General features: G+C 32.7%; 1 protein-coding gene across 1 annotated transcript; it reads left to right on the plus strand.

The window, feature by feature from the left end:
- Window positions 1-1,293: 1,293 nt before the first annotated feature.
- LOC105329336 (fanconi-associated nuclease 1) lies at window positions 1,294-20,287 on the plus strand. The gene is made up of 21 exons (XM_011430537.4): window positions 1,294-1,450; window positions 2,236-2,325; window positions 2,692-2,796; window positions 3,565-3,647; window positions 3,884-3,972; window positions 4,621-6,041; window positions 7,444-8,262; window positions 8,498-8,671; window positions 9,375-9,515; window positions 9,959-10,160; window positions 10,721-10,855; window positions 11,137-11,235; window positions 11,325-11,459; window positions 11,736-11,964; window positions 12,468-12,629; window positions 13,418-13,571; window positions 18,018-18,214; window positions 18,560-18,658; window positions 19,034-19,162; window positions 19,630-19,735; window positions 20,167-20,287. Exons 7-21 carry the CDS (start codon window positions 7,452-7,454, stop codon window positions 20,199-20,201), a joined length of 2,808 nt encoding a protein of 935 aa, XP_011428839.3. The 5' UTR covers window positions 1,294-1,450; window positions 2,236-2,325; window positions 2,692-2,796; window positions 3,565-3,647; window positions 3,884-3,972; window positions 4,621-6,041; window positions 7,444-7,451; the 3' UTR covers window positions 20,202-20,287.
- Window positions 20,288-25,950: the final 5,663 nt, after the last annotated feature.

Here is a 25,950-nt window from a genome sequence, read left to right on the forward strand (position 1 = left end):
AATACGTACTTGCTTATGTACATGTAAGGCCTTTAAGTCTAATCGTTCTTCACAAAGTCTGGTTTTAGCGGTGAATCTACCAGGCTTTGTAGATAATGCATTACATGCCTTACATAAGCAAATAAAAGGTGGGCAAATATATAAACTCTTATATCCACAGAAAAATTATAAATAAGGATGTATATTCATTATAGCTGTGGATTCGTGGACGACTGGGTGTTGTTTCGAGTGTATATTAAATTCGAATCCGTTTTATAATTTTCATGTGTTACACTATAATACTGAATTTACTCCCTTTATAAATTTATTTTAGAGCCTTCTAATTTTATTGATAGCAGATTTTGATTCTTAATCAACTTTCTGTGATTAATTTATTAACCCGCGTTTAAAGTGTTCCGTTGGTTTAAATCGAGTTGGATGCATGGTGGGCATTGTCCGCTATTTAGAACCTCAGTGCAGAATTAATTATAAGGACCTGGACAAAGTTCTACTGAGTTTGAGTATGTGTGTGCGGGGGGGGGGGGTATTTATATATTTATCTTTTTTTTTTTTTTTTGCTTTTTGGTTTTTTTTGTTCTTTTTTTTTGAGGGGGGGGGGGGTATTAAAAAAAAATTAACCAATTTGAAAACTTGTTCCTGGTTTTAAAACCCTGTCGTCTCTATATTTCACAGTAGATCAAACATTTTAAATTCAGGTCTCATGTTGGGTTTGTTTCTTCGCTAGCCAAGGGGTTTCAGTCCACTCCGCTCCCCATTATGGCTTGCGAAACCCTTGGCTAGCGATGATGGGTTTGTTTGTTTTCCTATATACGTTATTGTCTTTTGAATAAAAACCTTCAATTAATTTAACTATACAAACTCATCTAAAACAAAAACATGCCTTCATCGCAATTAAGAAATGTTCTGTCAAACAACTCTTTAAAACTCCAGTTAATTTTTTACCATTGCAATTTAGAATTTATCTGATTCATTAATTAGTACTTTCAGATTTTGTCAACACGTTGTCACAGAAACATGTGCATATTTAAGTGCAATAATTTTTTTTCTTTGTAAAATGACTGAATTTTAAAGGCGAACACAGACAGTCTTTGAAACACAAACTACTTTGAAGTTCACTGTGTAAACTGAATAAAACATCAACATAAGTGCAAGTTGCAATTTTTAACATGTAAATTTAACTGTAGTTAGTTCACAAGTTCGATTTAGATATGCTTATTTAATGAATATTTATATATTGATTCTTTCCATATTCATCAGGGATGTCCCTTGTTTCTTTTAACATGTGTTAACGTTTAGAGTTCCTTAACGAGTATGTAAATCGATCGGGATCGAACTGATAAAATATACGGGATCGGTATGCTGTTTGTTTATTTTGGTTTTAAAAACCATGATTAGGGTGTCAATCCCCTCGTATCACAAAGTTGTAGAGGATAATAATGACTCGTATACGGTAAATAGAACTCTTTCGTTGGTGTTTAATACGTATATATCTTTTTACCTTTTTCTTCCTAAAGCAGGTGCTTATATGCGTAAAAATAACGACAGTACTACAGCACTTAAAAGAGACATCGTAAAGTGAAAAACGCCCATTGCATATATTGTCTGATCATTATCATTGTATGCTTACATTCTTTTTCATGCCATATCCTATAACATTTTCTAAGATATTTATATACATATACCAGAAGATGCATAGTGTATTAGTGTCATGAAAGAAAAGGGAAATAGGACATACCAGTGTACAGTATGAAAGGAGAATTGAGCATTATTGCAATGGCAATATATGGCTGGACGGTGAATTGAACCCGGAACTCCTGTAACCTTAGTCAAAAACTCTACTGCTGAGCAAACAAGGCCAATATTCATTGTATAGTTTAATTACTACAATTCCTTCTGACTTAAATCCTGGCCACGGCACCATTTGCTGTAGAAATTAAATATAGTTATGAAAATATATTGCTGGACCGAGAGTCAAACATGGGACCCCTATACTCTATTCAGCAGCTCTACCACTGAGCCACTGAGGCCAATATCCACTGTTGGTTCTTTTATGATGTTGCATACTCAATGTTCACATTTCTAGATTTTTAATAATTCCTCAGATAGACTGCAAGTTGATAATATATGGTAATTGGCATTTTATAGATATATGTATAGTATTGTATGCATGTATACATCAATTATGATGAATTTGGTTGATAAACCATTTGTTATTTTTGTTTTGTTTAATTAAAGGCTTTCATCATTGAAGTATGTATTGTTGCAACTGGGAAGACTTTAAGTGTTCAGAAGAGGTACTCAGAATTTGAGATGTTGCACAAACAGGTGTGTCACTTTAAACTTAAAAAATCAAAAAAGTTATTGTGTGAATATTTAAATGTATTTTGTGCATATTGGGTAATTTATTTATTTTTGTTTGCTTTCCAAACATTAAAACAAAAGGTTAAAAAATATATTTTGATATGAAGCAATCATAATAAATTCATTTATTTGAACATTAAATTGAATGATTCAATTCAAAAATTATCAAGCCAAACAATTTTCTATGACTTTTGATAAAAGAACTTTCAATTGATACAAAAAATTAAATTGTCCTTGATATGAAACATTTCTTTTGTTGCACTGGTATTCCAGATGCTCTTTATTGAAAATGTTACAGTGTATTAATTTATCTATGTATATATGATTTAGTTAAAGAAACAAATCAAAACACCAGAATTTCCTCCAAAGAAAATGATGAAGTTTAGCAATAAAGTATTGGAACAAAGAAGACTTGCATTGCAGACATATTTACAAGTAAGTACTCAGAGATTTCAAAGAGTCTTTACTGGAAAACCATTCCACAAAGGAATATATACATTTTACATTTAAACTAGAGACAATTATTAACAGCAACTTTATCAATTAAGCTTTAGTGAGTTTTATTGTCATCTGAATTTGCAGGTTTCTAGCAAAACAACTAGATTCTAGCATTCTCAGAATAACAGAATATGAAGGTGAAAGCATAACTGCTAGCGTAGTCCCTCATCATGTCCATAACAATCTCTTTGATACTGCCTCTTGGCCAACACTATTATTGCCAATGGATGTGATATTAAAAATAGGTTTCATTCTTCATTTTTTATTTTTTACTTTTTTAGATTTTCAGTACATGCATTTGTTTATACTTTAGCTTTAATTTTGGATATATATATTAAGAGTATAAAAACAAAACTATTAAAAAAATCATCAAAATAAAAAATTATACATGTATATGTTTCTGAACCAATATATTTATGTGATTTACATCTTGATGTGATAGGGTTTTAATTTTGAAAAGAGCATACATGTATTTTTATGCTAGCTTTGTTGTGTAAATTAAAAAGTATTTTCTTGTGATATTCAGTTATATTAAACTGGTGGAGGATATACCTTGTAAATTATGATTTGAAATTTTATCAACAGGTTTATACTGACAGATCGAAGGACAATGTATTTTACATCAACAGTTATGTTTACTTCTGAATGATTAAATCTAATAGTAAATGTACAAAAAGAGGTAAGGACCTTTTTTTTTTTTTTTAGGGTGTTGCTTTGGCAGACAAGATTCCTAAAATCCTTCTGCATTTCCTTGATGTGGAGCAATACATGTACCATGGAAGTCAAGAGTTAGTATATATTTTTATATTTTATGTAAAAATCAAAACACACTTTCTCTATCCCATAAACTATATGTAATGATAAAGGTATGTGCAACAGTTTATTTTTCACAACTTTGCAAAACAAAATGCAAAGGGGGATAATTCATTTATTTAAACCAAATCTCTTTCTCTCTCTCTCTCTCTCTCTCATTAATTTTTGCAAAAAATGAAATAAGAAATACATCATAGAAAATACATTTCAGTTCTCTGGATCAGTTAGACGTGAGCAACAGAACAACCCACCAATCAATGATCACATTCCCTCCAGAGGTCTACCTACAGGACAACAGAAGTATGAAATCTAATCCAATCAAAAAGTTGCTCTCATCCATTTCTTAGCTCAGTGTTTCAAGTTTTACACTTATTCTTTCATAGGGGATCAGTTTCGTAAAAATTTTTTTGGACAAGATGAAATAGCTGGGCTTCATTTAGGATTGTACCAGCTACTGAGCTCTTTGTTGCTGCTTTGATTTTGAATGATACACTAGCTAGCTTAGCAGTAACACCATTATTCATCCAGTGCGTTCAATAGGACCTACATGTAGATATATTAATAGCAGCTAGGATAGCAGCTACAATCTTGAAGCAGGCCAGTTCTGTATTTGATATTTGACTGAATGTTAAATATATTTTGAATACTGTAAATTCCCAATTAAACGCGAGGAATTAATTTCCACGTAAAATCGTGAGAGGCAACCCTTGCCAATTTAAAATCTCGCTTTTATTTTTTAGACAGTTTTAAACTATAGAAAATTTTAACAAAAACTGGTGATCGCGATTTTATGTTCTCGTGATTTGATACAAAACGGCAAAATCGTGTAATTAAGTACTCACGTAAAATAAGGAATTTACAGTACTACATACAATCTTCATCCATTAAATAATGTACCGGTGTGATACATGTGAATGATGACTGACTCTGTTTACTTTTTGTGTTTAGATGGGTCCTGGGACATCGTGAGTGCTGGAGTTTTAGCAGCTTTATACAACAACGTGGAAGATCTCGTAGTGCGATGATAACTACTGTGATGTACTGTAAACGTACTACATTTGGCTGTGTATTGTATTTAGCGCTTTTGGCGGAATGCGGCTTCCGCAAAATCAAGTACATCGCTAATTGCCATGCATATATGCATAAGTATAGTCACATACAGGAATACGCTAATTCAAATTTACGCCAACTTGTTAAAAAACTAATTTCCGCTAAATATGGTACACGCCAAATATAATACGTAATACGTTTACAGTAAAAGAACTAGTCAGCTATTTTAGAATTCCTACTGCTATAATAGCAGTCTAATGGACAACAATTGTTTTATTGTTTACTTTAATATGATTTTTTTAATTGCATATATATCTTTATTCTATGAAATAATATATTTGGCATTACTAGGTAATTTACATGTTGAGAAAACTTCTGGTATAAGAATATGTTTTTATATTCATTTACCAGCATCGTGGCATATGATCAATGATTTTGTATTTTATGCATTTTTTTTATTTTTTGAAAATTAACACCTTAGTCTATATGTTGCAGTCAGTGAGGGCTTGTCTCTATCATCTTGTATTAATTTGCACTACTTTATCTATTTTTAAAATCTTTAAATTGGTGACGTTTATGCTTGTGCAATATGCTCACACTACCAGATTAAACTATTTCAGTCTCAATGTATTTAGAATAACTTGTTGTGCAATTCAGCTTATTTATTATAATTGTAGCTTTCCAATGACTACCACTACATTCTCTCTTCATTGGTAATTAATAAATGAAGAGAAATAACAAAAAAGTCTTTGTTTTTAAGAGAATTGAAACATAATTTTATATGAAACAACAGATACAGCTCTCTTGAAGAGATATTTGTTTTAGTTGTTGAAATATGACATACTACATGTACAAGTGTAGTAAAATTAATTAAGTATAATTTAAAAGCATGCATATACCAACTAGAATTTCTCCAAAATGATTAAAATGCCTTGCAATAGAGTATATAAAGGTACAACATATATTTCTGCATTTATAATGAAAGGCCCAAATTTTTTTTCCTGCTAATTCGTCTACCGATTGCTTAAATGGAATTTTACATATGTATTTACTTTTCCTTAAAATCTTGAAAATTACAACCATAAATCGAAATAGCAGATTGACATCGTCTTTTCACGGAATCTGCAGGTTTTGTTGTTGGTTTTCAATTTAGTATTCTCTCAGCCGTTTCCTGTATGCGAAAAATGAAATCGCTAAGAACATCGTTGTCAAATATCCAGTTTGCTTTGTCGTTTTCAATCCTTTGCATGTGTGACATGTAGAAATTAAAGGAATTATCAACAGGATTTTCTTATTGAAAACTTAACTCAACTTTTTCTGTAAGTAATTGTACGCAAAAGTAAGCTTTTAAAAGTAAGCAGAACAAGCTAAATTCCAAATGTTAATTTCACACGCACTTCACTTGTTGTGTTGAAGTGTTAGCTAATACGGTAATATGATAATAACATAACAACTCCAAATTATGATGAGTATACATCTTCCATGAACTACAATTAATTTCGCTTTCAGGAGAAAGTGCACCATTCTCTTCTAATTTGGTGAATTCATTATTAACAAAACATTATACCACATTAGTGATCACTGTCTTTATAATGTCCCATCAATGTAAACAGTATCAAAATATGCACACTAACTGGGAAAATTGCACCATCAATGCTATTAGGGATGGGATGATCCGCTGGTGCATCACTGTATTATATTGGCGAACAACAGATCAATACACTTATCATTAACACCTTAGCAAACGTTTATTTTTAAATTTTTCAAAACTATCCAAATATGAATAATATGAATGTACAAAAATGGCAGAAGATTACCTAAAGTTGTCAAAACTGTTGTGAAGCTAATCTGGAGCATGAAAAAATTCGGATTACTTGTACCTGTATAATATTATGACAAAAATAGTGTGCACTATAAAGTAATTTGTAAATTGTGCATTACTCATTTCAAATATAATGAAATCACTGTGGACATGTAGTAACACATCAACAAATTTGAAATGAAATAAATATCAAACCCTTAATTTTCATGTTTTCATTTTTTAGTTGCATATACTGTATTGTGTTATGTATCATATTGCATTTCATGTATCGTGATATGTGCTGAATCGGCTAAGTACCGTTTTGTCACAGCCCTGAATTCTATATACTTACATTGTATATTGGGCAGAATATCAAAGTGCTCATCATTTGATATTGTATCACTTATTGGCTCTTTGAAGGTAGAATAATTATAATATTTAGCATATGAAATTTTAAACAAAGAAATTAGATGAAGGTATTCAAAGTAATTTAAATCAACACCTACATCAAAATTTTCACATAATTAATTCCTGAATTAGGATAATAAGTCTGAATTAAATTCTTTGCAATTTTTTTTGTGCACAATAAAAACAATGAATATGGCTGGAACTGTAGCTCAAAGGTCTGTCAATCATAATTTTTTGTAATGCTACATTCTGCAGCTATGGTTAATACAACTTCAAAAAATCAGGTTGATTTCATAAAAATTGCTGATTTATATAGAACACCATGTCGTTCAATTTGGTTAATGATACAAAAATTTTGAAAATCATTAATCATAAGATCAGAATGTAATTTCTCAAGCAATGTGTCTTTTATTCCACAGTTCCCCCTTCAAATCTCATACATGTTTTTCTAAAGGGTAGTTTTGAAAAGGAAAAAAGAGACTAAAATCAATTGTTTAAATTTATCTTTCCAGCACTTGGTATGAAGGAGGCTACAAAGTCAACTAGCAAAAAGAAGAGGAGTCCAAAAAAGGCAAATGGATTTCAGACAATTACCTCTATGTTTAAAAAGCAACATCTTGCAACTACATTACACCAAAGTGAGATGGTTGCATGTTCAAGCTTATCTAAGGAAGATGAAAAGGACGTTTTTATAACCCATGTTGAAGAGAAATCAGAGTATTTTTCAGAGAAAGGGAAGACATCAAAGTCTATGAATAGATTGAGCTTGAGGAAAAATAGGACTAAGGAGAGTGTTGAAGGGACAGATATCTGTACAGCCAAAAGGAGTAATGTACAAAAAACTATTGATACAGACAGTGTTGTAAGAAATCTACAGAGAACATCCGAGAGGCGTGGTGAATGTGAAATTAGTAAGGAGACAGAGAAAACAACCAATGATGAACAGCAGTCATGTTTGTCAGACTCAAGCATGGGAATTGACTCCAATAGAAAGCTCTCACTTAGAAAAAGAAAATCTGGAGAAGAAGATGCCAATCTGGCTAAAAAATTAAAGTATGTAAAAGATATCAACCCAGTGAAAAAACTGAAGCCTGAAGATGATGCTAAACTGACCAAAAAACTACAGACTCTTGAAGGTACCAACCTGTCTAAAAATCTAAAAAGTAGTGATGATGAAATTGCCAAAGACCATTACAATGATTCTAAGAGGAAAGAAATACATGTAAGGCCCATTGTCAGTCCACTTTCAAACAAAGTGGCAGAAAATTACGCAGTTGATATTCAGGTAGACCAAAAACCAAACCACCAAACTCCTGTAAAGAAAGAAGCAGGTTAGTTACATGTTAAATATTAAAGTGAATCAATGTTGATGATGACAAAATGTTAGCAGAAAATTGTTTTATTCTATTAAGAACATAGGAAATTGACACAGATAGAATGTATTCCACTTTTACCGTGTGCATGAATATTAATCTGTGAAAACTGGTATGATCAATTTACATAATTAAAATGTGAACATTTACCAGTACATGTACCGGGCTATATAATATGTATTTACTTTTAAAGACCCAACAGCATCTAGTTTGGATTTGCTAGAAGAAGAAGAGAGTGTTATTCGTACACCATACTATTTGGAAAACTTTAGAACCATTATAAGTGCTGTGCTATCATATGAAGATAATGCCAAGCTGTTTAATGCTGATGACAAACGGTTCATCAATGTCTTTGGGGAGCTTTCAGGTAAATTCATTTCTTATTATGGACATGTACATGTATATGCATGTACCGTACATATGAAATTAAGGTCAGACGACACGTTCCTCAATTTTAGATAACTTTTTCCGTGAATTTGTTAATGGTTTACTACTACTTTGACAAGCTTTCTTGCAAAAAATCAGGGTACCTTACCAGACATTTCTGCAAAATACTAGCGTATGCATTATCCTATATAATATTCTTGACAATACACTTGAATTGCTGATATAAAAATAAATACATCTACAGCACTGCGAAATTCACTATATTTATCTAGAAAAATATCTCCGCCGGGCCGGGGCTTTAAACTCACGATCTCTAGAACCTATATGCTTCTGGCAGTGAGCAGCCACGGTTCTAACCACTAGACCATCTAGACATATAACCAATTACAAGTAATTTTTAATTTTTTTTTTATTGGAACTCTTTATTACGAGGAGATACAAAAAAGATTCTCGAGGAACGTGTCGTCTGACCTAAGTTAAAGGTTTAAAAATATTCCTTTGTCTTAAATTTTGTCTGAATAATTCTCTGCATAGAAGATCAAATTAAAAACAATTTTTTAGATGTTTTTAATATGTACATTTCATTAAGTATTCAAGAAAGCAAATTTTAGGTAAGTGATGGGACTTGTTTTATATTGCTTTTTATAATATTTGGGCAACATTTTTTCTTTCATCACCCATAGAACCAGCCCAAAAGCTGTATGTAAGGTTATTTGGTAGAAAATGGAAATGGTTGACACAGCAGCAGATAAAATACCCAAGAATTAAGGAGGATTTAAATGATGTCTTCACTGAACTCAAAGAAAAGGGCTTTCTCATGAGTGGTAAGTCTTCACATAGCTACAATACTGAAAATAAACATGCTGACAGGTATGATTTGATTGATCAGATACGTACTGAGTAAATTTTTTTTTTCTTCAATTTTTGTTTATAAAAGGGGCTTCAACATTTCAATGAATAAATTAATTTTTGTTGAATTGGTTTTTGAATGACATATTATATTTGCAATGATTTTCTATACTGGTACATAGTAATTATAATGTGTTTAATTTAATATCATATAAATTTGGAGTTATTGCGGGGGTAAAATTTTGCATATTAATTCCTAAAAAAGGTACTTTTTTCACGATTTCATGATTTTAAGAATAATAAACACTTTATTTCAATGTTTTTGTTTTCTTTGCATTTGCTATTAATACTTGTAACATATTAAAACAGAAATGATGTGTAACGTTACAGTTTTTAAATGTTACTCTGTTTTGAATAGAAAATGATCTTGATGACCTGGAAAAGGCTCTGAATCTCTTGTCTGCCCCTGATCTGAAATCTTTTGCCAAAACATACCATCTGACTTCTACTGCAAACAAGAAGGAAATAATTCCATCACTGCTGAAGAAATGTACAGGGAACACCATAGGATCCATGTTTAAAGTGTCGGGGCATGATCCACGTCAAACCATGTTAAAAAGGTTTGTCAAATGGAAATAATATCATATACAGTATAGACCCCTTCACGATAACTGTGGTACTGCTCTCTTGCAGGGCAAATTGATATACTTTGCCAAAGTTTTAGTAAGAAGATAATTAAATGACATAAATAAAACAATTGGCATTACTTCATATTTCACCAGTCTATGTCATTTTGCCCTGCAAAAGTGAAGGGGTCTATGATAATAACAAAGTACAGTAAAACACTGTCACAGCAAACACACTTATAATGAATTCATCCTTGCAGTAAATTTAACTTCATTTCCCCTAGTCTATAAACTTATTATAAAAACTGATTATTAATTTTTTTGGTCTTAGTAAGTTACATTAATAACGAATCAAAATCAGTTATCCCTAGCATTTTGATATATTTGCTTATTATATACCAGTAAACCAGTAGTTAAAATCCTGTCTAATCCCTAGACTAATTAGAACACAGACTGTGCTTTTACCCAGGTTGATAAGAGACTTAGACTATTCTGGACCTGAAAATATGCTTTAAGCACGATAAACTATATAAATATTTTTTTGTTATTTTCAGGGTGAAGAAGGTGCTTGGACCATGTGTTTGTCTGTCTGAGAGTCCCCGCTTTGTCTTTGTTCGGATGCTGATGCTCTTCTCCCTCACTGACACGATATTAGACGATGACAATGCAAATGCGGGACAGACTCAACTGTATGTTCAAAATTAGATTTAAAATTGTACAACTTCCTTTGCCTTCCAATGAGAAATGTTGTGAAATTCTATTTAAAAATGCTTTCATTGACATGAAATTAGATGAAGTAAAAAGTTAAGAAGTCACACAAAAAAAGTCAAACAACCATAAAAAAAACCTGATACATGTGAATGGTACATGTGTCAGAACCAGAATGCCCATAAAATTAACGCCATGACATGTTGACCACAAAGATGTCTTTTGCAATGTCTCTAAAGGTTCAAATATTTAATATTTTCAGCTTTAGAATGTTACAAGTAAACATTGGAGAGACTGTCTACCCAACATTTACCGTAAGCCGAGTGACACAGATATTCAAGGATAGAGACTCAGTGCTGAGGTATAAATACACCCATACTGGCATTTTTGTATAGAAATATTTTTTTTTAAGAATTGCACTTCATAGATAAGATTTTCCTTTCTTTTTAGATTCTCAGAGGCTTGTTTACTTGAGGCCGATCTTTGGAGTAAGTTGGAGAGAAACGACTTTGGAGCTGCATACCAGGTGTATCTTGAAGCTCAGGAGAGAGTTCTGGAACTTAAGAAAGACAAAGCTCTCTCGAGGTATATGCAGTTTATTATTTAAAATTGTAATTTGGAAACTAGGGTGTCTGATATTTTATTGAAATGCAAGAAATACTCTTTACACATATTTACCAAGTTACATTTATTTGCACATGTAACAGACCAAAATAATTTTCTAACCACTGGGGCTGTTAACATGTAAAACACATTCATTTTGGAAATATTCCCCTTTTGTCATTATTAAAATTTATACAGTCATGTGCCATTACAAGTATTAACATTTTATGTACCGGTACATTTTTTCATCTGTTATAGCTATGACAAGACATTACCAGAATTCTTGAGACCCTTCACCTCCTTCAGTGTTTACACCAGGATCCTGAATCAGGGGGTGGAACTCCTACAGAGGAGGAAGGATTACAGAGAGGCTGTGTCCCTCCTGAGGAAGCTGCTGGGTCAGAAGGTTTACTGTGTGGACTACAGGGGCCACTGGTGGGAGAGGCTGGCCCTTAATTACGACGCCCACCTCAAAAACCCGGAAAAGGTATGCCAGTGTTTTGTTTCAAAGTTTGCAGCAACAAAAAATCATTTACCTGGTAGATTTGTAGTTTGATGGTAAATTTTATGATTTTAAAGTAAAGTATTGAAAGTTGTTTTAATTTTGCTTTAGTGCAGTTCATTGATTAATAATTTATTTGACTTATATTGTGTTTCTGTTCTAAGTTTTTACATCAATATGGTCTTATTTTGTTTTACATTTTTCTTACTTTGAAAGACTAGTTGCTTGAATAAAATAAACACCATTTTCCTTCATTGAGCCTTCTGGCTTTAGTCTTTACCCTGGTTTAAATGGAATATCATGTCATACTAAGTTTCGGCTCATTCGGAAAATGACCCTCATCCATCACATCCTAAAGGATGCTTGGATGATGGTTCCATTCTACTGCATGCCTTTGCTGTTTTTTAGTCATTGTTTTACTGGTATCACATGCAGCGTAATGACAGAAAACAAATATGTTATCGGTAACGTATTGTATCAATTACCAGGCATTAGAATCAGTAGAGAGTGGATTGAAGGATGATTTAGTGACAGCAGGAAGACGGCTGGCTCTTTATCAGAGAGCAGAGAAGATTTGCACAGCCCCAAAGTCCAAGTACAAAGACAGATTAAAGAAGTTGACAGATGAAAGTGTCAAACCAACACCAGAGGTACCTAGCTGTGTTCTACTTGCTTAAACCACATACATTTAACTACCTGTAGTTTTATCAATGAATGAAAATACATGTAGGTATTTGCATATGTTGGCACCTGGCATATATATTTATTTTTTGCCATTTCTGAAACCAGGGACTTATATACTAATGGGATAGGCAAGTCTCCAAGTCTCGCCGAAATCACCTGGTACGTGATTTCGTAGGTCATTTTTAACTTCATATATCTATGATATTACCTGATATATCGTTATAAAACCTTTAAAAAACTATCTTGAAACTATTCTAGAATTGTTATTTGTACTTTATAACCCTGATCTGATCATAAATACGACGGAATTCTCAAAACCCCGAGACCCGTTTTTGCCCCATTTTCGAGATTACATAAAAATCGATTTTTTTTCTTAATATCTAAATTAATTCACTACATGTGATTAAAAATGTATGAAAAAGCTATCCCTTTTAACAAGAGAAAATAAAAAATCTAATAAAAAACTACTTATTTTATTTGGATTAATCAAAGTTTTAAAAACTTGTCAAGGCTCGGGTGATGGTTTGGGAAGTAAACATGGCGAATGTAGATGTTGCCTATCCCATTAATTAGTATATGCGTCCCTGCTGAAACATTTTACGCAAATAAATTCTTATTATTTATTTCATATGATAACAAAAATTGAGCAAATATAGCAGCAGCTTATTGTAAAATCCATTTATGAAGTATTCAAAATATAGAACTTTTTTAAGGATCTATGTTACAAAATGGGCAATATCTGTGTTTTTGGTAGGTTTGTATTGAGGGCACAGTTCTATCTGACAACATGCCAGGAATGAGATACAAATTCATCATGGCCGACCCTGATGGAGACACAGACAAGCTAACCTTCTGTGGGGTAGAGGAACTTGTGATGGAGCACTACAAAAATAATGGATACCCAGAGGGTAAAAATCAAAACCCAAAATCTGATTTTCATGATAGATAATTTCTCTATTTTTACTTATTATCACAGAAATAGCAGTCACTTTATAACTAACTATTTTGGGTTTACTTTGATTTATTAAAGTCAAATGTCAAATCACTATGATACAAGCATTTACTGTACTGTAGATTCCTAATTAAAGTAGTCCGAGTATCGCACTACGTCATAATACAGATTTTACAATATAATAGACTTTTACAAAGCGTTTTTGATACCCGGTATTGATATTGCTGTACATCGCTGTTGTAAACAATGGCAATAATAAGCAATTAGAATGGTAATATATGTATTCTATGAGAGATAGAAATGATTAATGTAGAGAAACTCGATTCCGTTAAAGTAAAATGAAAAACGAAGTTTCTGATTAACCAGGATCTCAGGTATGCTTATATCTTCATTGTTTTGACACCCCCCCCCCCCCCCCCCCCCCCCCCCCCGAATTTTTATTTTTCTTTTACTAAAACTGGTTTAAATTTAGAGACAGAAGCTATTTCGAATTTAATCAATCGTCAATTAATTAATGTTTAAATGATATCTAACATTGTTGACAGATCTAGGCAGAAAACTGTAGCAAAATGTGATTTTTACGGATTTTTTCGTCAGGGTCTACTTGGTTTAGAGCTTATAGCGTGAAAAGTAATCCGTCAACATATAATTTATTTTACCAAATCTTTTTCTAAGATGTCAATCAATAGAATAAACACCATGAATTTAAGTTTGAGTCCATAAAATAGTAAAAAAATTGCCAAACGCGATACTAGCATTGCATTTTTAGCTCACCGAGACGAAGTCAAGGAGAGCTTATGCTATACCCTCGGCGTCGGCGGTGGCGTCGGCGTCGGCGTCCGGACCTGGTTAAAGTTTTTGTTGCAGGTCCTGTATCTAAGCTATTACTTGTCCTATCTTCACCAAACTTGCATGGATGATGCATCTGGACCTACTTATGGACTTGAAAGACTTGGATGCTGAATCTGGGTCCTAAATTTCAGATGCTGGAGGAGGTTAAGGTTGTTGGACCAGGTTAAAGTTTTTGTTGCAGGTGCCCTTTGATAGCAATATCTAAGTTACTACTGGTCCTAACTTCACCAAACTTGTATGGATGATGCGTCTTATGATACTGATGCACCTGACAAGCTTGAATGCTGAATCTGAGCAATAGGTTTCGGATGCTGGAAGAGGTTAAGGTTTTTAGAGCTGGTTAAAGTTTTTGTTGCAGGTGCCCTCTGATGATTATATCTTAGTTACTACTGGTCCTAACTTCACCAAACTTGTATGGATGGTGCATCTTATGATTCTGATGCACCTGACAAGCTTGAATGCTGAATCTGAGCAATAGGTTTCGGATGCTGGAGGAGGTTAAGGTTTTAAGAGCTGGTTAAATAAAGTTTTTGAAACAGGTGCCCTCTGATGATGATATCTTAGTTATTACTTGTCCTTACTTCACCAGACTTCCATGGATGGTGTGTCTTATGATACTGATGCACCTGATAGGCTTGAATGCTGAGTCTGGTTTCGGATGCTGGATAAAGAAAAGTTTTTTGGAACAGGTCACATGTTTAATAGATGATAGTACTATTTCAAACCTGCATAGTTGATTTAACTGTAATATGAATGAATCGCAGAGGTAGCTTCAGATGCAGAGCTTGATCTCCATTATCAAGGATGCTAAAAAATAAATCTTAGTTATTACAGGTCCTAACTTCACCAAACTTGAATGGATGGTGTGTCTTATGATACAGATGCACCTGACAGGCATGGATGCTGAATCTGAGCCATAGGTTGCGGATGCTGGAGGAAGTTAAGGTTTTAATTGCTAGTGCCCTCTGAAAATGATATCTTAGTTATTACTGGTCCAAACTTCACCAAACTTGCATGGATGATGCGTTTTATGATACCAATGCACCTGATGGGCTTGAATGCTGAATCTGAGCCATAGGTTTTGGATGCTGGATGAGGTTTAGTTTTTTGGAACAGGTCACATGTTTTTTAGATGATAGCTTGCATAGTTGATTTAACTTTATTATAAATTAAACGCAGAGGTTGCTTCAGATGCAGAGCCTGATCTCCATTATCAAGGATGCTAAAGAAATCTCCTACCTCACTCAAACCAGCTCGATAGATTGATTTGTTTGTTGATAAATTATGTAACATGATTCCTATGATATAGTATTGTATGATATGAAACAATATTGTTTGATATGATACAATATGATATCATATGTTATACTATAAAAAGTTATACGATACGATATGATATTGTATCAATTTTTTTGATATTTTATGATATGATATTGTATCATGATAGTGTTATGTATAGTATTGTATAATATTAAATTGTATTTTTAATTTATTATTTTTTCACATGATACAATTACATAAGATATTGCAAAATATTATATTGTATCCTATGATACAATATTGTATATTCTATTATATTGTATCATACAATATTGTATAATATGATATTGGTTTCAGTAATATAGAATTATATCACATGAAATTGTATATATTATATAATATTGTATCATATGATATTGTATGATATGATATTGGTTTATATGATATATTATCATATCACATGAAATTGCATGATATGATATTGTACTATAAATGATTGTGTCATATGATACAATATACATGTATAATATAATAATGTATTTTATAATATTTTACTTTATCACATAATATGGTATCATTTGATAAGATACAATGTTGGAATCAAATTATATTGTATTATATGATATAATATCATATAATGTATGATCAAATATGTTTCAATGTCATTCAATACAATATCATACTATATTATACATTATTATGCCTTCTGTCAGTTTGTCACTATACATTCAATACTCATCTATTTTCACATAGTATCAAAGGATTTATATAGCGTAAGCATACTATGCCGAAATAGAGCACAGCAAATATTTTCAACGAAAATCTTTCCAGCGCCGATAGCGGGATTCGAACTCACGACGCTAAAATCATTCAAACTTGAAGCCCAACGCGTTACCGCTACGCCAAATTAGCCGTTCTTATAATTAACGGTATTTAGAAGAAAAAAAACGCTTGCTTTTCCAGTGATTATTTTTAGCGACTTGTCAACACTCGAACGTCACAGCTACTAATACCAAAGCACGTCAGTATATTCAACAGTCGGCATAATAATAACAATAGTGTTGTGTTGTGCATGTACTATGCCTAAATAGTAGTCAGGGTTTGATACATAGTGCACTCGCCTCCGGCTCGTGCACTATGTATCAAACCCTGACTACTATTTAGGCATAGTACATGCACAACACAACACTATTATATAAATATAATATCATGTTTCAATGTTATGATGTATTAATTTATGTAATATGATATTGTAATATAATACTATATTGTATTATATTTTATGATATTGTATTATGTGATCAAATACAATATGGTATAACACAATACAATGTCATATCATACGTTACAATATCATATCATATCTCATTATTGTTTATTACGGTATTTTATTGTATTATATGATATATATTAAAAATATGACATGATGCAATATTTAATTTTATATCATTGTATTGATTAACATATGAACATATGATTATCATAAAAAAATTTATCAGATGATATACGATATTTTGTCAAAACAGAATCCAAGAATATCCAAGATCATAAAGTATGATTTTCATATAAAATGATAAAGGTGGTCTTATGAAGGTGATGTCTCTTAAGGGTGATGCTCCGCCTCGGTGAGCTTAGTAATCTGTGATTACCTATGTTTTGTATTCTATTTTGATACATCAGGTCCATAAAGCGTACTTACTTACAAAAATTTGCGCAAAATTATTGATGAGATATGGCTTAAATAAATATTTATACTCTATTTTGTATGTTCAGTTCTAATTTTCCAAAAATTGGTAATTATTTTTAGGAAAAACGGACGTCTGGCAAATTTCATAATTGTTAATAATTTTCGCAAGGGGGTACACCCGTCTGAGAGGTGATAACAAACAAACTAGCATGTAAACATACATATTTTTTTTTGTATATGTATTGCTAGAATGTATATTTACCATTTAAAGCTAAGCTTTTAATGATTGAGCCCATTTAGTGCCGAGTATAGGACTACCTTAAACGCGAAGAATTAATATTCGCGTAAAATCGCGAGAAGCACCCTTCGCAGAATTTAAAGTCTCACCATTTTTTTCTGAGACTTGAGGACTACATGAATATAAGAAATATGGAAAACAGTTCCGCGTTTGCAATTTTATATTCTTGCAATTTGATCCAAATCCACGGGATCGCGGAATTAAGTACTCGCGTAATATAAAGACTTTACAGTATCTTGTAAGATGTGAAATTGTTAAAAGACAGTAAAATACCTTAGTGAGTATTCTGTTCAATGTTGATACAGGTTTACATGCGGAGGGCTCCATTATGTCCAACCTGTTTGGTCTGTTTTTCTGGGACATCCTGTTTATGGACGTCCCCGACGTGTTTCACTCCGCCTACCAGACCCACCCGTTGGACCTTTACTCCACCCAGTTCTACTTAAACAGGAAGTCTGCCATCAACTCACAGCTGGAGAAAATCAAACAGGCCACTGAAGAGGTTTGTAGTTTGATTGATGAAATCTTTGATATTTTGTAGGATAAATATGCACATCTGTTAATGTTATGGATTTTTTAACAATTGGGGGTGGGACAGTTTTTGGCAGAACAAACATAAATTGAGTGGAGTTTTATTGACCCTTAAGGAGATGTGTTGTTTGTTCAAGGGGTCCAAATTATGTAACATTGATGTTTGTTAAGAAAATGGAAATCTGTGTAGAGTGATAATAATGTTAAATTATTTATGTTCATTTACATGTATGTTAAAACAAAAAACATGATGTATAGAATTCTGAGAATATTTCAGGTTTGCTTAAAATTTGTATTGATTTGACATGACTTTTAGGAGCTACATGCGATGATGGCTGCTGTGTGGGAAGCTCACTTCGGAGTGATGTGTACAGGAGTAAACTGGGAGCGATTCCTCTGTCTCAGTCACGCACAGGTGAGCTTAACACTGAGTTGTGAACTCTATTTTTGATGGCTTTAATTGTTACCACAGTATCCAAATTACCGGTAGACATCCAGCACTTGGGGAAAATTGCATAAAATGGGATAGGGTATTTATTACTGTGTTGAAGAAAAAAAATCTAATATGAATCAAATCAAATTAAGACAAATCAAATGAAAACTTTTTTAAGGTAATTTGACTTCAAATAGACAAACTTTTTGATATTTTAAATATTGAAAAAAACCTCTCAAATAAGGGACTTATGTATTTGATAGGAATAATATGGAATCCGATTATGAACTTTAGCATGATAAAGGTTAGAACGATCTCGTTTTGTAGTGACTAGTACATTGGCCGCTGTATTTTTAGGGCCTGGTGTCATGTATTGGTGGGAGAAGGCTGTCCCTGATGCTGGAGAGACTGGTCAAGAATCCACGACACACCCGGTCAGGGTTCCCTGATCTCACCCTGTGGAACCCTCAGACAGGTGCCCTCAAGGTATCAGCATCTAGTCAGTCCATCAGTCAAATGTTTTTGTTTCCTTAACACAACATTCAGTTTTAAAGTTGGGTATTTGAAGATATGTATATATGTGGGAAGGATTTGATTATTAATATATTTTTCTTTTTGTCATACATGATTTCAAGAGATATCAAAAATCATACGCTGTGCTCATAATTTTATTTACAACCACCGACAACTAAAACTTGATAATCATACATGTAGTTGAACTAAAACAATACCTCTGGTAAAAAAAGATTTAAATTTGGATTTCAAAAAGTTAGCTGGGGTGAAAAAAAATATACAGGTATTGAGAAATACTTCAAAAAGTTCCGGTATAAAGGGAAACGAATATTTTTTTTTTTTACCTTGGCCTCTGGTGTAGGAATAAAATTCCAGTGTGTAATCTTTTGAAATTAATCAATGAATTATCTAAATATCCGATTTGGCTTTACGCTGCACAGATATGTGAAGTGAAAGGTCCCAACGACAGACTGTCCCACAAACAGATTCTGTGGATAGACTACCTGGTGTCTATAGGAGTGGACGCCGAGGCCTGCTATGTTAAAGGTCAGTACACTCAACCTTTTCTCTTGTATTTGCCAGCATATGAATCATCGAAAAAAATAACATTCATAATCTGATGAAACATTTAAAAAAAATAAAATTAATCTTTCACATTATCTGTGGTACATGTACTGTTCTTTTGCAGGGCAAATTGACATAGCTTGGCAAAGATTTAGTTTTTAGTAGCAAATTAAATGAAGTACCGTAAAATAATAATTATGATCACAGTTATATCATATTTCACCATCATAAAACTATTAGAATGTTAACATAACAGTACATATACTAGTTATAATGAAGAGATTTATAAGCACAGATCAAGTAAACTTCTATGGAAGAATTATTTTTTGGATTCAGGAATTTTGGTACATCAGTATTCAGATATTTTGTCCTGAATTGCTTTAATTTCCTTTTATTTCTTTTCTTTTCTGTAGCTGTTGGATCAAAGAAGTTGAAATCATCAACTTGAAATGGTAGAGTTATAGCTCTATAAAATTTGGTCTCAAGGGAGGTAATGTTCTCTCGTTTATGTATGGCATTGCATGAAGTTATTGTTATTTGTTATGTTAACCTCAAGTTTATAGTTTACTGACACTTTTGTTATGTACCGTTACTACATAATTTGTGCCAAAAATTTGGTGCAGATCCAGAAAAATTTTCTGGGGGGGGGGGGGGGGGTGTGAGAGGAATGTTTATGTTTGCCAGGGGGAGGGGGTCTGAGACATATTTTTGGGAATTTTACTATGTAATTTTAAGATTACAGTACTTGTTGTATTTGATTTTTGAAAGTCCGGATCCCCCTTCTCCACATATGTAGTGCATTAATTGGCTGGATTTTAAATTGTGAACAAATGTTGCTTTATATTGAAATGAAATGTTGGAAAGAGTAAAAACACTTTTAAATTAAAAGAGAAGGATTCTTAAAACATAATAAAAAAGGTTTGTACAATAAATTGCTTGTAATGTTCACGTGAAGATTGCAAATGAATAATTTGTATGCATATTTAAATAATATCAGTATACACTTATCATGTACATGTTTGTATAATATATACACGTTTGCTTGTTTGAAACTTATTTTTGAAATTTATGCCGTCATATTATTGATGCAAAATGTTTCAAGATTGATGATTGTTTTTTGACAAGGGTTGGACAATTCAGATCTGGTGGACTGATTTCAATTCAAAGTACATGTATTTTGATCAGTTCAGATTTTTTTCAAAAATGATGAAATATTATGAAAGACAACGAATTAATCAAATTAAGGCTATCAAACATGAACTTTAATTAAGAATTAGAACTTATCAGTTTTATGATAAACATCTTATTAAAAAGATGTTCAATGGCAGGGCAACCACTTTACTAGTGCTGAAACAAATGTTTGAATATTTGCAAATGAAATTTAAATTTCTGATATTCAAATAGATTGTTAGCATTCGAATATTCAGTCACATGTTTAACATCCGTATGCAGCCCTGTAAACTTTGCAACATCATGTTATTCCCTCACAATAGAAAAGAGAAACTGGGTTTGTAAACATTTTGCTCCTAACTCAATGGATACGTATATATGAAGTATCAACATCGAACTGACTTGTTAAAGCAGTCTACACATACCGTCTCTTAGTCGTATAAGCTATCAAACATGCATAATACTTTGTAGATGACGTCTGCGAATATTTGAATATGAATAGAATAGCAGTCATGAATATTCAGATATTGATTTATGGTATTTGTTTTAGCACTACACTTTACAAAAGGTTGTCCTTTTTGTTTTAATTACAGTAGCAGTAAATTGCATTGGATTTTTCAATAGATTTGCTGGATTGCTCAATAGGGTATACAATTTGGTCAGTCAAGTATCAATAAGGTCTGAATATATAGCTAGGTCATAAAGTTACTCATGTATGACAATAAAGTGAGCTATATAGTAGTAAACATTTACACTTTTGGGGCTTTTTATAATGAATATTTTATCTATTTTTTCCGTCATCTGTATAATTATACCGGTATTTTTTAGAAATAAAGTACGAGTTTTCGTGAATGTTGCAGTATAACCTACGAGGTCGAGAAATGTTTTTTTGAAATATAAAAGCCGAGGCTTTTATATTTTAAACAACATTTCGAGACCGAGGAGGTTATCCTGCAACGTTCACAAAAACAAGAACTTTATTTCTATTCTACTAACACCCCAGCATTTCTACAGATCGTTTCTCCTATAGAGATTTTGACGGCTTTTCCGTGTAACCCCAATGGTTTTGTTAGTAATGTTTACATGATTGTGTATCGATCAAATGAATCACATGCAGACGACATAATTTTTCTTTGGATTTTTAATACTCTTTACTTATTTATAAAATATCTTTGAATCTTGTTCCTAATATTTTAAGGGCAATTTAATACGATTACTACTACTACACGTTATATATTTTATGTAAAAACACGCAGTGAAAATGTGCTAGGGAGGTGCTAAGAACAGCCGCATTGAACTCTTGAAAATAAACATTTGAGGCAATACACATCGTTTTGACTGGAACTAACACATGAAATAGACATAGTTTTAAAACTTTTTATGGTTTGAAGTTGTACTTTCATGGTCAGTGCGAGACAAATAGATATTTCTGATCTGGTAATTTACTGATGACGTTCGTAGTATATTGGAGAATAATGGCCGCGGCATCTCTTTGATCTCGGCAATAACTGTTGTAGAATACCTGGTAAACAATAAGATTACAAACTAGAGCAGAGCTCGTGGCAAAGCCCCGAGTAGGTCTTCCGTTGTTGCTGCGAGTTGAAAATATATGTTATATGGTGTCAAACGATTATAATGACTATACTTTCAGTTCTGCTTTTGTTATAAAAACGTGTTGTGATTGAAAGCCTGTATATAAAACGTGTTTTGATTTGAAACAAAGAAAGGAAGAAAATATTTTAGGAAAACTATTTGTCGAGCAGAGTTTATGTAATCGTTTCAAACATTCTTTAAAAAGTGAGATGTTTAATGGCGAGTTAAATTTTCAAGGGTAGCAAGCATTGTTATAAACAGTATGTACTCATGATTCATGTCAGGAATTGTATTTCTTTTTTAAACTGAACCCGCCTACAAAACACGTAAACCTTTCTCAAAGATAACTTCTATATTAAAATATTTCTAAATTTTTGAAGACTATGTGCAAGTTTAGAATTGCGTGCTGACAAAATTTACAGACCCTAAAACGTACTACTACACCAAAAAAGCGTGCGGCCTACGTGCGAGAAACGTTTCGTGTACACCTTTTAGAGTTTCATGTAAACCGTTTAGCGTTTCGGGCAAAGCGTGTAAATCGTTTCGAGCAAAGCGTGCGAGAACCGTGTGAAACGTTCATCAGATTTCATTCGGAACTCTCTGACAAGTTAATTGTTTCAAAATGGCGCCCGTGTTTTACATTACTTTAACAAAATTGAGCGAATTTTTAACAAACAAAAGAAAGGTATATTAATTAAAAGACGACTAGTAACAGATAATTACATGTATATTTAACGTTTTCATGCGATGTTTCAGTACTGAAACAATATTAAAATTCGCTATACATAAAAAATATTAAATACAGTTAGTGAAACATTCTATTGGAACAAACCTATATCAACTTTAACTTGCACGATCATGTTTTGATAAGCATGTATTTTTATTATTTATTTACATCGATAACTCTTACTGAGACCATTCGGCTGTGTACAAGCAGCACACATAACCTCGGACATCGGGTGAGACCTGCACCTGGCTAAACCTGTCAATCAAACTCTGTGTATTTGTTTTCATTGGATGGTCAGGCGTCTCTCTTTTGTCAAAAGCCAATGGAAAATTAATGACTTCAAGGTAATCGGAATACGTATTTGATGAAGCACACAATTTAAATGATAGAAAATTTATTAATTATTTGAACAAAATTAAATGTAAACATAGAAAGGTAATAAAAAAAATTAATTATTATGGGAATCTATACGCATGGTACTCAATTCAAATAGATTATATTATGATTTTATTATTTTATGTAGTAAAATCACCCTTCCAACTGTTACTCAATTACATAACAATTGATGACCTGGGGCTATAAATGTTCTGAGCTGTGTGCGCTTAAGCGACACAAGATTCTCGGTCGCATGCGGCAATTGAATTAACACAGACTGGCCGAATAAACAAAGGGGTGGGAAAGTGAAACAAAATGTTACACATAAGAAACCACCAAAAATGATTTTCGACAGATCTTGCTATCTTTTCTCCAATTAAAAAAAAAATCCAGCGCGAGCACCAGTCAGCGGGGCGGGAGGGGGGGGGGGGGGGCAGCAATGAGTTCGCTTCCACAATGAAACTACAGTAGTGATTAATATGTGACCGATAGAATCTAATCTAAAGTTGTTTAAACTCATGTGAATATTTTTTAAAATAATCATCGAATGCCTCAATTCAGGGCATTCCTTTATCGTGCTAGTACCTACCGCAAACATGTAACATGGAACTTTGATTATAATTTGATTTGATTTTTAAACTACCTTATACGCTATCGTATAAATCAATGCTTAATCAACTGTACAAGTAAAATAAATTTATCTTTTCATCTTAAACCAATATAATAGTTGAAAACATAATAAAATATAGTTGTGTCCGTGCAAACTATGAAACATAAACGCGTCATAAGGTACATGTAGAAGAACACGAACCGACCGCGGATCACTTATCCACTCGCGCCGGATCTCCTCAGCCATGTGCGAGGGATTATCATCATTTAAATGTTTAATATTTGAGGGGGGGGGGGGGGTGTTGATTTAAAACATTAATTGCACAGTTTTTAAAGTAGTTTACATAAACAAACCAACCATTAGTTTATGTCTAACGATTTTTCCGATTTGGAGTAATATCGTTCATTAATATTCATTTACACTCAAATATTTAATTAAATATATACAAGTAGGACAAACTTTTATAACATAAAATTAAAACAGTTCTTGTATATACGGCTATATTAACTCAAACACGTTCATATGCATGTAAGTGTAAGTCGCGGTGTGCGAATCTTGTGTATTAAATAACCGCTTACCGCTAGGTAATGCAGCCGTCGCTGATCTCCTCGGCCGTGGGCAAAGAATATATTTCGTAAAGGTACAACGCACAGAAACGCACAGCTCACAACCAAGGAAGATTTGAAAAGTTTGCAATATAATGACCTTACTCTATCAAATAGAAGTTATATATTTTAAACTTAAACCCCACAATTGATCTTTGTCTATTATTGCTTTAGAGAATGACATTGCTTTTATTAATTAAATGAACTATTTCTTACTTGACATCCAATCGTTTAATCCACAAAAGATTTTGTGTAATCAAAACTAAAACAATTCTTGAGTTCGCGGCTAAATAAACTCATATATGAGAGACGCAACTCTCGTGTATTAGATAACCGCTGACCGCTAGGTAGTCCAGCCGCGAGCATGGTGACCGATTTTCTCGGCCGCGGGCGAGGGAGAGCTTACGTAATGGTACACACACACACACAGCTCTGATTCAAGGTAGATTTTAAATGCATGGAGTTAATAAATAAAATGTAATGCATAGAGTTTTTTAATTCCATATTTTGTGGTTAAAAAGAATAGAAAAAGAATGTTTTGTTTTCCAATTGCCGTTTTTAATGATTGTGCACTATAAGAACTTAACAACAATGACTTAAACTCCTTAAAAAAAAAGCATGTACTCCAACAACAAAAAAATTCTTATAAATTAATGCCTCCTGTATAAACCAGCATACTTTCTGCGGCAACTTTATGCCAGTTGTACGCACAAAGACTTTCGTTAACTTGTCAAATGAAAACAGGTACATGTCAACATGTAAAGCTTTTTACACTCATACTACACAAATCACTTACAAAAAAATATTGTTACGACCTTTATGAGATCCCAACAAACAACTTTTCCAGCGACATCCATATCAAAATCCATTCCGTTTTTGAGTTATTAAGCAAACACTTTTAGGGGCTATTGGCCCTTAATTTAAGGAGCCAGCCCTTTTTTATTGGCGTCAAATGAAAGCCCTTGATATTCTGCACAACTTTTATTCTACATATCTTAACAAAATATTTTTCGTTAAAAAGATATAAAGGAAAATATGTCTAAATTTTTGCACTTTTTGGAATCCTGTTTTTTGACCCCCTACCTTTTCCTAAATAAGGAACGTAATCCAAAAACAA

The sequence above is a fragment of the Magallana gigas genome, chromosome 6, assembly GCF_963853765.1.
Source record: "Magallana gigas chromosome 6, xbMagGiga1.1, whole genome shotgun sequence".
Classification (NCBI taxonomy): domain Eukaryota; kingdom Metazoa; phylum Mollusca; class Bivalvia; order Ostreida; family Ostreidae; genus Magallana; species Magallana gigas.

Coding starts and splice junctions, on each gene's coding strand:
- LOC105329336 (XM_011430537.4), top strand. CDS start 7,452: ATGAAGGAGGCTACAAAGTCAACTAGCAAAAAGAAGAGGAGTCCAAAA. Junction 8,263..8,497: donor TCCTGTAAAGAAAGAAGCAG/GTTAGTTACATG, acceptor TTACTTTTAAAG/ACCCAACAGCATCTAGTTTG. Junction 9,516..9,958: donor AAAGGGCTTTCTCATGAGTG/GTAAGTCTTCAC, acceptor TGTTTTGAATAG/AAAATGATCTTGATGACCTG.